General features: G+C 45.7%; 1 protein-coding gene across 1 annotated transcript; it reads right to left on the bottom strand.

The window, feature by feature from the left end:
- Positions 1-708: 708 nt before the first annotated feature.
- On the bottom strand, positions 709-1,991 carry LOC123148432 (RING-H2 finger protein ATL3-like). The gene has a single exon (XM_044567860.1). It carries the CDS (start codon positions 1,878-1,880, stop codon positions 918-920), a length of 963 nt encoding a protein of 320 aa, XP_044423795.1. The 5' UTR covers positions 1,881-1,991; the 3' UTR covers positions 709-917.
- Between the last annotated feature and the right edge of the window lie 13,639 nt (positions 1,992-15,630).

The raw sequence follows: 15,630 nt of genomic DNA, 5'->3' as shown, positions 1-15,630 counted from the left end.
GATATGCCATAAGTATTGCACATCTAAATCTTATATCATTAATCTTATGTTAAGATTCGTGTGGATATTTTCTTTTTTTTTCTTTTTTTCTTTATGTTTGATTCACTCACTTAGATTGTAATAAGCACATTTAGATGTGCTCTATACAAACTCTGATAGTATAGTCCAAGGCCCCAATGAGAAGAGGCGATGCTTGAAACTTGAAGCTACTGACGGCAGCTGCATCGGCGAGTTTAGTTGCTTTCCTCACGCGGCATTGCGGAAAGAGGTTTGGGTTCCTGTCTGTCTGTCAGCAGAAACCAACTCTTTGCCGAGAAAGCGCGGAGGTTGTCGCTTGCACACCTGGTGTTCCGGTCAATCCGCCGTTGAATTTCTCGTTTGTTTTCGAACAAGATAGGCCGGCCTTTGTCAGTTCGGCGCAGGCGCATTTGGTGTGCCCTTCCTTGCTTTGCTCCTCCTTTTCTCCTTTTGCTCATGTGGTTCAGGACTTCTGGGATCGCATTGTCTCCCTCCAGCTGCAGAGCTACTTAACTCGGTCGTAATATCTTATCTAATCATAAGAACAGTTGGTCAGTGGCACGAGGTGACTTTTATTTGCAGCTGGTGCAGTATAGTATACACAGATGAATGCGGCAACGGCCTGAAGAAGCAGAGTTCAACTGAAACACAATCTAATCTAATCAATCTAGTATGAACAGAGCTTATCAGTTTCATCAATGATCCATCGACATCAATAACCAATCAGTGACACCAATGCCAAACATCTTTTTGTTTACATCAGAATTCCTGGCCAAAATCCTTGGCGAAAAGAGAGTGAAAGAAGAAGAAATCAAGGAAAGAATGAACACATGTATGTATAGACCCTCCGGTGATCGGCGACGCGAGCCAATGCGTCAGAGAGCTATGTAGTTTCCGGATCAGTTCGACGCCGGAGGTGTCTTGGGTGTCTTCGGCGGGCGCCCGGCGAGGCCCTGCTCGACGTCGCTGCCGCCGCCGCGCGGGCTGGAGGAGGACGCGCCCACCACGGCCTGCTTGCCCCTGCTCAGGAGCCGGCGCAGCGAGCGGAGCCGGGCGGACATCGGGGACCGCAGGTCGCTCGCCGGCAGCGGCGTCGCGGGGGACGACGACGCCGCGCCCACCGCCATCGCCCGGGTCGGGATGTCGATCACCAGGTTCTCCTTCCTGCGCCCGGAGGCCGAGGAGCTGGTGGAGGCGGCGGCGATCGTGGGCGCCGGGGCTGGCGCCGGCGGCATCCCCCCGAGGCCGCCGTTGGCGACGTCATCGTGGGTGCCCCAGAACAGGACGTTGGTGGGGAACTCCGGCGCGGCGTGGTCCTCGCGCGGCACGCGGGGGAGCCCCTCCGCGGCGGACTCGGCGTCGGCGCCGACGGGGGCGCGGCAGAGCGGGCAGGTGTCGTGGGAGTGGAACCACATGTCGATGCAGTCGACGTGGAAGCGGTGGCCGCACTTGGGCAGCGTCCGCACCTTCTCGCCGTCGGCCACCTCCGAGAGGCACACGGCGCACTCGAGCGCCTCGCCGTTCTTCCTCCTCCCGCTGCCGCCGGGCGTCTTGGGCGAGGCGCCGCCGCCGTAGACGGCCACGGGGAGGGTCCGGAGCACGGAGGCCGGCAGGCCGCGGCGCGGGAACGGGGAGTCGCCGACGAAGATGAAGCGCGAGGAGGTGGCGCCGGCGCCGTTGAGCATGGGGTTGGCCCCCAGGAAGCGCTTGGCGTAGAGGTAGAGGAGGAAGACGAAGACGACGACCATGAAGAGGAATATCACCGCCGCCAGCAGCACCCCGTTGCTGATGGCCAGCTGCGACGCCGGCGCGCCCGCCGCCGCCGCGTCCGCCACCGTCGGCGCCGGAGGCGATGAAGACATCCTTCCCGTCTCAAGTCCCAACAACAAACTGATCCCCGTTTCCCGGCGGCGATGGCTGACAACACTCAAGAACGGAGAGAGGATGAAGAGAAGCAATGGAGGAGGTCGCCTGTGGTGGCACGGTATTTGAAGGGGGGCTAGCTGACGGGAGGTGGACTTTGTCAACTAGTGTGGTTGGGCTCTTGGGTCGCGTGGTGTGGGTTTGACTGGGCCGTTTGGATGGCGATGCGGGCAAAATTGCTACACCTACGAACAGCCCTACGTTAACCTACGTAATTTCCAAAACCGCTAATCAAACCGCCCCCCTGATTTCTGGGGTGGGCCCGTGTGTCTAACTAATGACAAATTAAAAATTGACAAGTCATCAATTACGTAAGGTACGTAAGAATCTTTACGTATGTCTAGCATTTCTCCGATGCGGGGGCCTTCTTTCTCGGCTCGGCCGCGACGTGCGCCGGCGGCCTCCGGGAAGCATCCAACTGGCGGGAGCGCGGGCAGCCGCCGCCGCGGTATGTGCGGGAAACTGACGTCGCCGGTGACTGCTGACCTGACCTCGCCGGTCGCGGTCAAGGTAGCTTCCATCGCCTTCCTGCGAATGCACACTGCCATTGCACATCTTTTGCACGGGCCGTTCGGGCTGCTGCTGGTAATATGATACGGATAAAAACCTTGGTCAAACAGTTACTACTTATTTGGAATTCAGCTCGACATGCGTCAGGTATGAGCTATGCACGCCCGGCCATGTGCCGACTAAGAACTCAAGCTAGTATCAAATCTTATGTTTTTTTAGGAAGTGTCAATTCTTATTTTTGAGTCTTATTTTTCAGAAAAAACCTTCCCATTTTTATTAATTATAAGAACAATATTTTTTAGAATTTTACTATACCGCGTCTCACAGATCGATGCGCATCTGGTCTGTCGATGCCATGAAAGATGACGTGTGCAGCGAAAACGGGTGTCATATGGATGAGCCGTCGCGCTGCAGCGCAACCGAGGGCGTAGTCGAAGGCTCGGATAAAAGCCTACACTTATGGGATTAAGTTACCCCCCCTAACGAACTTACATGCATGTTATCCCTGTATTAAACAACTCCTTCCTTATCATTGTTTCGAAATTATTGTAGGGAGGCTTGCAGTGTTTCAGAAGACATGTGAATCGCAGTTACACATGTCCAAGTGCGTGATGTAGCCATGTGACGTTCAATCGTCACGCGGTGATGCGCGTCTAGTGTACCGAGCTGATGAAGTTGGGCGGCGTGTGTAACACAACACGCGTTGCGGCACGACCCTTTAGTACAAGTTGTTGCTAAGTCCCGTAGACGCGAGGACGGATAAAAGCCTACTCTTACGGCATAAAATAGGTACAAATTTTCGCGCCAGTTATCTGCTAGATGAAATTTTGCCACCGTTATCCTGGTATTAGATAACTTCTTCCTTAATCTTGTTCGCCAGTTATTATAGGAAGGGTTGAGTGTTTCGAAACACCCTCATGCTTCTTTCTTTTCAAATCTCCCACGGTACAACCATCACAAGGGAAGCTAACACATGTCTACAAAAATGCCGGTCTCACGATAACGTCGTGTCCAGCAATCCGCATTCCCTACATGCCGGAGTGTACGTCATATAAATCCAACTATCGCTTTGTGTTAGGGAGTTTGTTCCTCAGAAGCTACGGCAAAATGGAGTTGCAGATCGATTAGCGAATTATAGTGTGGCTCGACCAAAGGATCCCCAATGCATCGAAACTCTTTTGCTTCATGATCGGTAGCCCCATAATTTTTAAGTAAAGCCTCCTTTCATTCGCCACAAAAGAAGAAGGAGCAGCCAGAGTGGTTTCGGCCGTGGATCTCCTAGAACTTGCTTGCAAAGGCAGGTTTATATTTGTAAAACAAAACGTGGAAATTTGAAACCGAAATCCGAACAGCAAACAGTGAAGTCTGTGACTGCCGGAGCCAATAATTTCGAAACGGATCAGCAACGGCTCTGCCATTGATTGCGCGCTGAACGGGCGGGTGGTTCGCTGGTTTGAATTTCGTACCGGAGAAACGTGAAACGGAGCGTAGAAAAACTCGGCGGTGGGAGTAGTACTGCCGTGCCGGCGACCAGCCGGGCAACGACGTGCCGACCCGTCCGTTGCACTGTGAACGAGCCCACGTAAATAAGGGCATGTACAATGCATAGCTTCAAGGTGATCCCTCGCCGCCATGTAGGATTGAATATGACGTAAAGTAGGTTCGGATAGAGAAGCGAGATACTTTCCAGGAGGCGGGTGCTTGAAGAGAAAAAATGTGGTCCGGTGACAAAATCTAAAAAGGTTGGAGTAAAAAGTAAAGATGCATGTGTGCTAGAGTCTTTATTTTCTATTTCTTAATAAGATCCACTAATGGTAGCTTGCATTGGGGAGAAAAATAAATATAAGTGTCTCAAATTACTTTTTGTTATAAGACATATGTAACCATATGCCATCATTGTACATGCCCTAACAATGCTGGTGGTGGTCCATGTGGACATGTGGTGCGGCGCAATGCCTTTGGTGGCGTTTTAAAGGCAACGGACATCATCTCTACCGCTCTACATAACGTACGGGGATTAGCTTACAGAGCAGCAGTAGTTAATCATCACAAGGATTGTTACTGCTGACATGTGAGGCCCCCTGTCATAAGGGTCAGCCTGACATGTCCAACAAACTGTCATAATATCGTCTAAAACAGCCATCAAACACAACTGGTAGTTATTTTTTTGCCAAAAAAACAGCTTCCTTCTTTTGGTATTTTTTGTTGTCGATGTTTTGAAAGTGGTAGTTCCGTGGAACCTCTGATATGTGATATTTTTTGTTAAATAATCCAATGGATATGCAGGGCAGGGATGCGAGTTGTAAATTTACACCCACAAGTTGTAGAACTTAAAGAACAATCTGAGCTACGTATCTCTAATCCGACGGTCCTTTTACGTTATTCTTTCGCCGCACAAGCCTTTTTCTATTGTATAGTTTGACCCCCGTAAGAACACGAGGTGAGAAGATTTGTGTCAAGCCCTGTTTGGTTCATAAATCCTAGGACTTTTTTTAGTCCTAATTTATAAGTCTCAAGTCTCTAAAATGTCCCTGTCTGTTTGGTTCCTGTGACTTATAAGTCTCTGTATAAGACCATATTATAACTATAAGTACCTATAAGTCCCTCCTTGAGAGTCTTATTTCATAAGTCCCAAATGTTCACTTTAAGTCCCTATAAGTCTCTCCTGTTTGGTTTAAATGGGACTTATAGAGACTTTTTTAAGTCCCTAAACCAATAAGTCTCTGGAAACAAACACTCTCTCAGTCAGAGGAACTATGGTCCTAAACACACTTCGTTGACAGCTGCATGCTCCCGAAAGTGACCATCATCATGGTGCTAATCGTTTCCCAGACCGGAATTTCGTGGTTTCTGTAACCGAACCGTGGTCCGTCAACTCTTGCATAGACAATATATAATTATAAACTAAAAAAATATTACTACTACAATGGAATTCGCTCAATATTACAGCTCTCCAAACATTTTGCCAGACTATGCATAATTCTTAGGATCAGTGTCTCAGATGCAAAGTACTGCAATATTTCATACTACAAATGATGAAATGACCTGTATATTTATGGGTTTATTACACTTTAGGACTTCTTTGGTTTGTAGGATTTTTGTAGAAATTCTATAGGATAGGATTTGCAAAGAAAAAATTTATTTGAAGCCCTTTGGTTTGTAGGAATGGATTCCTATTCCTATGTAGGATAGGAATCAATCCTTCACGTTTTGAAGGAAAAAAAATATTAGCCTAGACTCAATGGAAAAAATACTATCCTATGCACCAAATGACATCTCTTTTTCTATAGGAATTGACATGCATGTCATCTCATTTTCTATAATTTTCCTATTTCTATAAAATTCCTATCCTATGAACCAAAGAAGGCCGTACACCTTGGATGCAGTTCACCTTTGCCCACTCAATTAACTACAGCACGTCGGCCGCTGTTGGCTGGCTTTTGGGTACATGACAGCGCCACTTAACAGTGACTACTGGGGTCCGTGGAAACGGGAGTGCGACTGTTGGGGCTGTCGTTTCAACAATGTTTGGTAGGAGGACGAGGGAAACGCGTGCGCTGCCGTGCCGAGACCATTGACAGGTTCAGAGCGGAAAGTCCTCTCAGGCACGGACGCATGGTTTCGGTTTCTACGCCCGTTTTGGCCGAGAAACCACCACGATTTTGATCCCCCCGGCCACCACGAGTGACAGGCCAGTCGATCGTTCAGTGCACGGCGTCGCACCTGCACACGCTCGCGTGCTCTGTGCCGGAGCGCCGGGCATTGACGACGGAGCCTGCGTGGCCTAGAGCCGGAGAGAGCAGCGCACACCTACGTCAGAGAGAGAGAGAGCTACTGGTAGGTGCCCTGACGCGACGGCACCGTGCCACTGGGCGCGATCACCGGCTCCACGATCGCCCGCCCGGGTCCGCCGGCGCCCGGAGTCCGCGCGAAAAGGCCCGTCCCTTGCCCTGCTCCCCTAGCGACACTGTTACGCACGACATGATGAGCAGGAAAATTGTCGTGTCGAGATCTGTAGGGCGAGGCCGCGGACAAAAAGCGCGCCAGGGGTGGGGGAAAGCGGAGCGCGCACCACCGTCGTCATCACGGGAGGACCGAGCGACCGGCGGCGGGAAACCCGGAGGGCAGCCCGCCCCAGCGGCGGGCGCGCAGGGAGATGCCGGGGCCTTTGCGCGGCATCTCGCGGCGTACGTTCGTTCGGCCCGGGGCCGAGGGGCCGGCCGGCCGGGGGAAAAGAAGGAGAAAGGACACGACACGAGTGCGTGCGACGCCGGCCGGCAGTGCGCCCGCGTGGAGACTAGCGGGGCGATGGTGATGTGACGGCGGGGGAGCCGGGGGCGGGTCAGGTCAATGCTTGTTTCTCCATCTCCCACTGTGCCGTCTCGAGTGGGACGAGGACGCGGGGAGACGGCGGGCGAAAGTGTCAAGGGTGACGATGATGATGGCCACTAGTCAGGCTGTGCAAAACCGGTTCTGGTTTCAGTTTTGAATGAACCGAAATCCATTTGGTTAAAGCAAATTGACTGAAACTGAGGATTTTTGGGCTCAAAAGCGTAATGGACTGCTATAATACTGTACTACTTTCTAACCCATTTGGGTTTTTTTTTTAGGGAAGCCAAGACTTTATTACTCAAAGATTAGAGAGTTTGGAATACAATACGGATCGTGGGATTGTCCCAATCAAACATGACAGCCATGACTTAAAACTGAGAGTACTTGGCTAACGAGTAAGCTTCGAAATTAGAAGCTCGACCTTCATAAGTGAAGATATGATTAAAGTTTTCTGCTCTAAGCTTAATCTCGCTAATGATCTGACCATAGCTTCTATTAAAACCCTTTTAAATATTTCTCGAAACCTGTTTGCAAATAGTTGCAACGACAAAGTCTTGAAGAAGGAGGTCTTCGGCTAGGGAAAGAGCCTCCCTACACGCAATAGCTTCCAATCTTGCTGCGTCACGCACCCCATGAACCATAAGTGCTGTTTCGGCTAGTGAGTGTTGCTTCGGTTTACGTGATTAGCCTGACTATACCTCGCTTTAAGCGAGATCTCTTTCTGTCTCGCTGAAGATCTTTCCTATGTGACGAAGTTATCGGGCCGACCCAGGTTTCCTTTTTTTTCGTTTGCAATCACTTGCTCTGATTCGCTCGGTCTTTCGCTGGGCTAGTTTTTGGTTGGGTCTGCTCGCTAGCTGAGCTTCGTTCGCTGGTGTTGCTAGAATTTTTTCCGAGTTTTCTTTATTTCCTCACTAGGTTCTTTGGTTTATCTGTTTATATTTCCTTTTAAATGTTTCTCTTCATTTCTTCTTGGTTTTCACTGGTTTTTTTCTTTCTTTTTCATGTTTTCTTTGTTCTCATCGGCTTTCCTTTGTTTCTTCATTCCTTTCTCTCTCTCCCTCTCTCTTAGTTTCAATGGTTTTTTGTCTTTCTTTCTTTCCTTGTTGGTATTCACTGTTTTGCCATACTTCTTTGTATTTATTTTTCATTTTTTTCTTTGCCATTTTTTATTTTTTATTTTTTATTTTTTGTTTTCATTGTTTTTTGTGTTTTTTGTTTTAGTTTTTCTTTCTACACTTTTCATATACGTCAAGATTTTTTTTAGTATACGTCAAAAACATTTTTCTAATACACGTTTAACAATTTCAAACAAACATTTAACATTTTTTCAATACTTGGTCAACATTTTTTCAATACATTAAAAATAAATTCAAACCCTTGATTAAAAAATTTCAAATACAAGATTAACATTTTTGAATACATGGTCAACAGTTTTCCTATAAATTTTAAACATTTTTTACATGCTTGATTAACATATTTCAAACAAAAGATTAACATTTTTTAATACAATGTCAATATTTTTTCAACAAACATTTAAGATTTTCCAAATGTTTGATTAACATACTTCAAACACAAGTTTAATTTTTTCGAATGTTTGATTAACATATTTCAAACACATGTTTAATTTTTTCAAATGCTTGACTAACATTTTTATACACATGATAAAAAAAATTCATTGTTTGTTTAATACATGGTCAACATTATTTCTATAGACCTTTAACATTTCCAAAATGCTGGAATTAACATTTTTTAAATACTTATTGAATATTTGCACTAATGCTTGGTTGAATTTTTTATATACATGATCAATTTGTTTCGTCATTTTTTAATACTCCCTCCGTCCCAAAATTCTTGTTTTAGATTTGTCTAGATACGGATGTATCTAACACTAAAATGTAATTAGATACATCCGTATTTAGGCAAATCTAAGACAAGAATTTTAGGACGGAGGGAGTACATGGTAAACATTTTTTATATACATTTAACAATTTTCATGTGCTTGATCAACATTTTTCAAATACTAGTTTAACAATTTTTCAGATGCCTGATTAACAATTTTATATACATAATCAATTTTTTTCATCATTTTAATACATTGTAAAAAAAAATCTACACAAGTTTAATATTTTGAAATGTTTGATTAAAAAAATTTGAATACATGTTCAACATTTTTTAGAAATGCTTGATTAACATTTTTATATACATGATAAAATTGTTTCATCATTTTTTAGTACATGGTCAACTTTTTTTCTATACATGTTTAAGATTTTCTAAATGCTTGATTAACATTTTCCAAATATATGTTCAACATTTTTTCAAATGCGTGATTAACGTTTGATCAACATTTTTCAAATATATGTTCAACATTTTTTCAAATGCGTGATTAACATTATTTCTAAATACAAGATTAATTTTTTCGTACATAAATTGTTTTTCTTTATTTTTTTGTATATGTGATAAACATTTTCTGGATACTCATTTAACATTTGCCAAATATTTTTGTAGAGTGTTTTTTAACATATACTTTATAACATTGCTTTATATCCAGGCCATGTTATGGGCCATAGAGTTTTATTTTTAGTTGTGTTATTTTAATTCGATTCGGGTAATGACATGGCCTATATAAGCTGACCGGCGAATAATCCGGGATTTTAATTCGATTTGGGCTGACCGGCGAGTTTTATTTTAATCCGAATAATTTTAGTTTTAGGGTTTACCTATATAAGCTGATCGGCGACCATTGTAATAGGGGAGTAGAATTTTTGAGTTAAAAATAGACAAGAAAGAAAATCCCATGTCGGGGACACCAATACCGCTTGTTTTGCTTGTTGATTCACAAGAATCTGTTCTGTTGTTTGTGGAGTAGATCTAATCTACCCAACAATCAAAATTATCTTCTAGCACTAGTGCAGAACCGGGTTATAGCACCGGTTCGTAAGGTCCTTTAGTGCCGGTTCGGTAACCGACACTAAAGTGTGGGGACTAAAGGTCCCCCCTTTAGTACCAGTTCCACATGAACCGGTGCTAAAGGGCAACCACGTGGCACGAGCCAACTCCGGGGGCAGGGAGCCCTTTAGTACCGGTTGGTGACACCAACCAGTATTAAAAGGTTGGGGGGTTTTGGGTTTATGATTTCTTTTTCATTTAATTTTGTGTTTTCCATTTATTTTTTTTTTCGTTTGCTGGTATTTTACGATACTGCATATTGTACACGTTATGCATATATATAAATAGAATTTTGAGTAGAATATATATATATATATATATATATATATATATATATATATATATATATATATATGCCTTCGGAGCCAGTGGCATTAGGCTAATTGGTGCCTTCGGAGCACGATGACAATTGGAAGTGGTTCATGGGGCGGTAGCGGGTAATAGTATTCTCCGTTCGTATCTATGACCTGATCGAGCAAAAATCCCGCTATTTCCTCTTGAATTGCTTGTATGCGCTCCGTTGGTAGGAGCTTGTCCCACACCTCTCTGAACTATTAAGAAGGAGATCACTATGCATGTGTATTAGTTGTGTGAATATCGATAATGGTGTAAAAATTGTGAATAGTATTCTGACAAATGTACCCAGTCCGGTCTTTGAGATCCGCTCCTTTCGGACGCCATCATGTGAATGTTCTCGCAAACGTAGTATCCACACAGATCATTCCCCGGCGCCTGCTTCAGGGCCTTTACGAGAATGAAATTTGATCAGATAATAATTAATCAAGCATGATAATTAAAGAGATGGCAGCTAGCTAACTAGTACTACTTAATTACTTACCTTGGGTCGATACCATTTCAGCTTTTGTTTCCATTGACCTGGAGTGACGTTGATGAACTTTGCCCAAGCCCTGCCCGCCGACAAAGAAAATGAATAAAGGGGTTATTAAATAGTTGTTATCAGGAAATGACGAACTAATTAAATAGGCCGAGATATAGTTAATAATGATTGAAATTACCTATTTACTATCCCCTTCACGATGGTGTAGTCACTTTGTTTCTTAAGTAGTGAGTCCAGTACTTCAATTGTTCCTTCATCAACTTTAATGATTAACAAGATCCAGTGAAAACTGCATGCACACACGTTTGCATGTCTTAATTAAGCGGACATATATATGTAAGCAAAAACATGTAGCTAGCTAGTAAGCAAAAACAGAATTTGTAGTACAAGACAGTGTGACTCACAGGAAGTTATAAGGAAGTAGTATATCTTCATTGTATTTGAGGCGCTTGAAGAACTCTAGCATGCTTTCCTCTACACTTGCTCGATAATATGTATCTAAGTTCCATGTGTATTCATTAATGGTATTTGGGTCAATGAACCCAATGCCATAGAGTGCACCTTTTTTCATTTCATACATCTTCATCCTGCATAATACCACGGAAAAGAATATAGTGAGGATAATTACAGGTAATAATTGATCAAAATGATCACTACAGCTAGCTTGAGACTTAAATTACAGAAAGAAATCACTTACAGACAATAGCAACTGACGATAGATTTGTCGAGTGCGTCTTGATTGTATAACTGAAATAGTTCTGAATACTCAACGGACACAGCTTTCTCATGGAAGTAATGATCCTTCTTGACATTCACCATGAGGGACTCTCGATTGGAAATCTTGGTAATGTTCATGTACCATTGATGCAATTCATACATTCTCGTTGGGAGCTTCTTGACCTCGTCTGGCTCGACCAAAGGTTGGCCCCGGACATATTTCCGTTTTATTTCCTCCTCTCTAAGCGGAGACATGGGCTTGATATCGAGGAGTTGTCCAACAGTGATCTTGAGCATTTCAGCATGCGTTATATGCTCCTCGGTTATTACCACATCGCCCATTTGGGGAACGTTAACGGTTTGCCCACAATAATATTGGGCGCACGTACGCTCATATGTTGTTGGCACAACAAGCGGGGGGATTGATTGCGCCGCCTTTTCTCCCAGTTGGGGAACTGTTTTACCGCATTTTTTGCCAGCTGATTTGCTCGAGCTCGAGCTCGCCTCATTCTGTAGACGTGCTCGATTTAACTTCCTGAGGTGGCGCTCATAGTTTGTGTCAACAGGCTTGGGAGCTGGTGCTCTAGCCATACGAATGAAGTGGTCAATCTTTTCCTCAGGCACTTTCTCCCTCGGCGGCGGTGACGATTTCGGTGCAAAATGGGCTTCCACATGGGCCTTCACTATGGCTGCGTTTTCCTCCTCAGACTTGTCGTAAGGCCTCTGCGGAAGAGGCATGAGGCTTGTACCACATTGAAATCGCTTGCCTTCGCCTGTACCTCCTGTACTACCTCCACTTGTACCGCTACGCACCATAGCTGCGGCGGCTCTCTTCCGTGATTGCTGAGGCGGCGGAGACGGCTGACGTGGCTGAGTTGGAGGAGGAGGAGGAGTGGCCTGAAGTTGTACCGGACTTGGAGGAGGAGTGGCCTGAAGTTGTGCCGGACATGGAGGAGGAGTAGTCTGACGCTGTGTCGGACTTGAAGGAGGAGAGGCCTGACGCTTTGCCGGACTTGGAGGAGGAGGAGTGGCCTAACGCGTTGGTGGACTTGGAGGAGCGGGAGTCTGCTGACTCGGTGGCGGACTTCGACGAGGAGTCGGCTGGCGCGGTGTCGGTGGCCTTCGAAAGATGATGCAATCCTTTCTCCATAGGATGATACGATGTTTGGCCTCTCCCAATGTGTGCTCCTCGTCACCTCCAGGAATGTCAAGCTCTAGCTGTTGGAAATATGCCCTAGAGGCAATAATAAAATGATTATTATATTTCCTTGTTCATGATAATTGTATATTATTCATGCTATAATTGTATTATCCGGAAATCGTAATACATGTGTGAATACATAGACCACAATGTGTCCCTAGTGAGCCTCTAGTTGACTAGCTCGTTGATCAACAGATAGTCATGGTTTCCTGGCTATGGACATGGGGATGTTATTGATAACGGGATCACATAATTAGGAGAATGATGTGATGGACAAGACCCAAACTTAAGCATAGCACAAAGACCGTGTAGTTCGTTTGCTGTAGCTTTTCTGGATGTCAAGTATCATTTCCTTAGACCATGAGATTGTGCAACTCCCGGATACCGTAGGAGTGCCTTGGGTGTGCCAAATGTCACAACGTAACTGGGTGACTATAAAGGTACATTACAGGTATCTCCGAAAGTGTCTGTTGGGTTGGCACGAATCGAGACTTGGATTTGTCACTCCGTATGACAGAGAGGTATCTCTGGGCCCACTCGGTAATGCATCATCATAATGAGCTCAATGTGATAAAGTGGTTGATCACGGGATCATGCATTACGGTATGAGTAAAGTGACTTGCCGGTAACGAGACTGAACAAGGTATTGGGATACCGACGATCGAGTCTCGGGCAAGTAACGTACCGATTGACAAAGGGAATTGAGTACGGGATTGATTAGGTCCTCGACATCGTGGTTTATCCGATGAGATCATCGAGGAGCATGTGGGAGCCAACATGGGTATCCAGATCCCGATGTTGGTTATTGACCAGAGAGTCGTCTCGGTCATGTCTGCTTGTCTCCCGAACCCGTAGGGTCTACACACTTAAGGTTCGGTGACGCTAGGGTTGTATAGATATGAGTATGCAGTAATCCAAAAGTTGTTCGAAGTCCCGGATGAGATCCTGGACGTCATGAGGAGTTCCGGAATTGTCCGGAGGTGAAGAATTATATATAGGAAGTGTAGTTTCGGCCATCGGGAAAGTTTCGGGGTCACCGGTATTGTACCGGGACCACCGGATGGGTCCTGGGGGTCCACCGGGTGGGGCCACCCATCCCGAAGGGCCCCATGGGCTGAAGTGGGGAGGGGAACCAGCCCATAGTGGGCTGGTGCGCCCCCCCTTGGGCCCCCCATGCGCCTAGGGTTGGGAACCCTAGAGGAGGGGGCGCCTCCACTTGCCTTGGGGGGTACTCGACCCCCTTGGCCGCCCCCCCTAGGAGATCCCATCTCCTAGGGCCGACGCACCCCCCTAGGGGGCCTATATAAAGGGGGGGGGGGAAGGGAGGGCAGCCGCACCTCAAGTCTTGGCGCCTCCCTCTCCCCTGCTACACCTCTCCCTCTCGCAGAAGCTCGGCGAAGCCCTGCTGCGATCACTGCTACATCCACCACCACGCCGTCGTGCTGCTGGATCTTCATCAACCTCTCCTTTCCCCTTGCTGGATCAAGAAGGAGGAGACGCCATCCGCTCCGTACGTGTGTTGAACGCGGAGGTGCCGTCCGTTCGGCACTTGGTCATCGGTGATTTGGATCACGGCGAGTACGACTCCATCATCCCCGTTCTCTTGAACGCTTCCGCTCGCGATCTACAAGGGTATGTAGATGCACTCTCCTCTCGTTGCTAGTTGACTCCATAGATTGATCTTGGTGAAACGTAGGAAATATTTTTGTTTTCTGCAACGTTCCCCAACAGTGGCATCATGAGCTAGGTCTATGCATAGTTACTATGCACGAGTAGAACACAAAGTAGTTGTGGGCGTCGATATTGTCAATTTGCTTGCCGTTACTAGTCTTATCTTGATTCGGCGGCATCGTGGGATGAAGCGGCCCGGACCAACCTTACACGTATGCTTACGTGAGACCGGTTCCACCGACTGACATGCACTAGTTGCATAAGGTGGCTGGCGGGTGTCTGTCTCTCCCACTTTAGTCGGATCGGATTCGATGAACAGGGTCCTTATGAAGGGTAAATAGAAATTGGCAATTCACGTTGTGGTTTTGGCGTAGGTAAGAAACGTTCTTGCTAGAAACCTATAGCAACCACGTAAAAACTTGCAACAACAATTAGAGGACGTCTAACTTGTTTTTGCAGCAAGTGTTTTGTGATGTGATATGGCCAAAGGTTGTGATGAATGATGAATGATATATGTGATGTATGAGATTGATTATGTTCTTGTAATAGGAATCACGACTTGCATGTCGATGAGTATGACAGCCGGCAGGAGCCATAGGAGTTGTCTTTATTTATTTATGACCTGCGTGTCAACATAAACGTCATGTAATTACTTTACTTTATTGCTAAAGCATTAGCCATAGTAGTAGAAGTAATAGATGACGAGACAACTTCAAGAAGACACGATGATGGAGATCATGATGATGGAGATCATGGTATCATGCCGGTGACAAGATGATCATGGAGCCCCAAGATGGAGATCAAAGGAGCTATATGATATTGGCCATATCATGTCACTATTATTTGATTGCATGTGATGTTTATCATGTTTTTGCATCTTGTTTACTTAGAACGACGGTAGTAAATAAGATGATCCCTCATAATAATTTCAAGAAAGTGTTCCCCTAACTGTGCGCCGTTGCGACAGTTCGTTGTTTCGAAGAACCACGTGATGATCGGGTGTGATAGATTCCAATGTTCACATACAATGGGTGTAAGACAGATTTACACACGCAATACACTTAGGTTGACTTGACGAGCCTAGCATGTACAGACATGGCCTCGGAACACAGAAGACCGAAAGGTCGAGCATGAGTCGTATAGAAGATATGATCAACATGAAGATGTTCACCGATGTTGACTAATTCGTCTCACGTGATGATCGGACACGGCCTAGTCAACTCGGATCATGTTATACTTAGATGACTGGAGGGATGTCTATCTAAGTGGGAGTTCATTAAATAATTTGATTAGATGAACTTAATTATCATGAACTTAGTCTAAAATCTTTACAATATGTCTTGTAGATCAAATGGCCAATGTTATCCTCAACTTCAACGCGTTCCTAGAGAAAACCAAGCTGAAAGACGATGGCAGCAACTATACGGACTGGGTCCGGAACCTGAGGATCATCCTCATAGCTGCCAAGAAA

The sequence above is a fragment of the Triticum aestivum genome, chromosome 7A (genome assembly GCF_018294505.1).
Source record: "Triticum aestivum cultivar Chinese Spring chromosome 7A, IWGSC CS RefSeq v2.1, whole genome shotgun sequence".
Lineage (NCBI taxonomy): Eukaryota > Viridiplantae > Streptophyta > Magnoliopsida > Poales > Poaceae > Triticum > Triticum aestivum.
This window is presented reverse-complemented; position numbering and strand designations above follow the sequence as displayed.

Coding starts and splice junctions, on each gene's coding strand:
- LOC123148432 (XM_044567860.1), bottom strand. CDS start 1,880: ATGTCTTCATCGCCTCCGGCGCCGACGGTGGCGGACGCGGCGGCGGCG.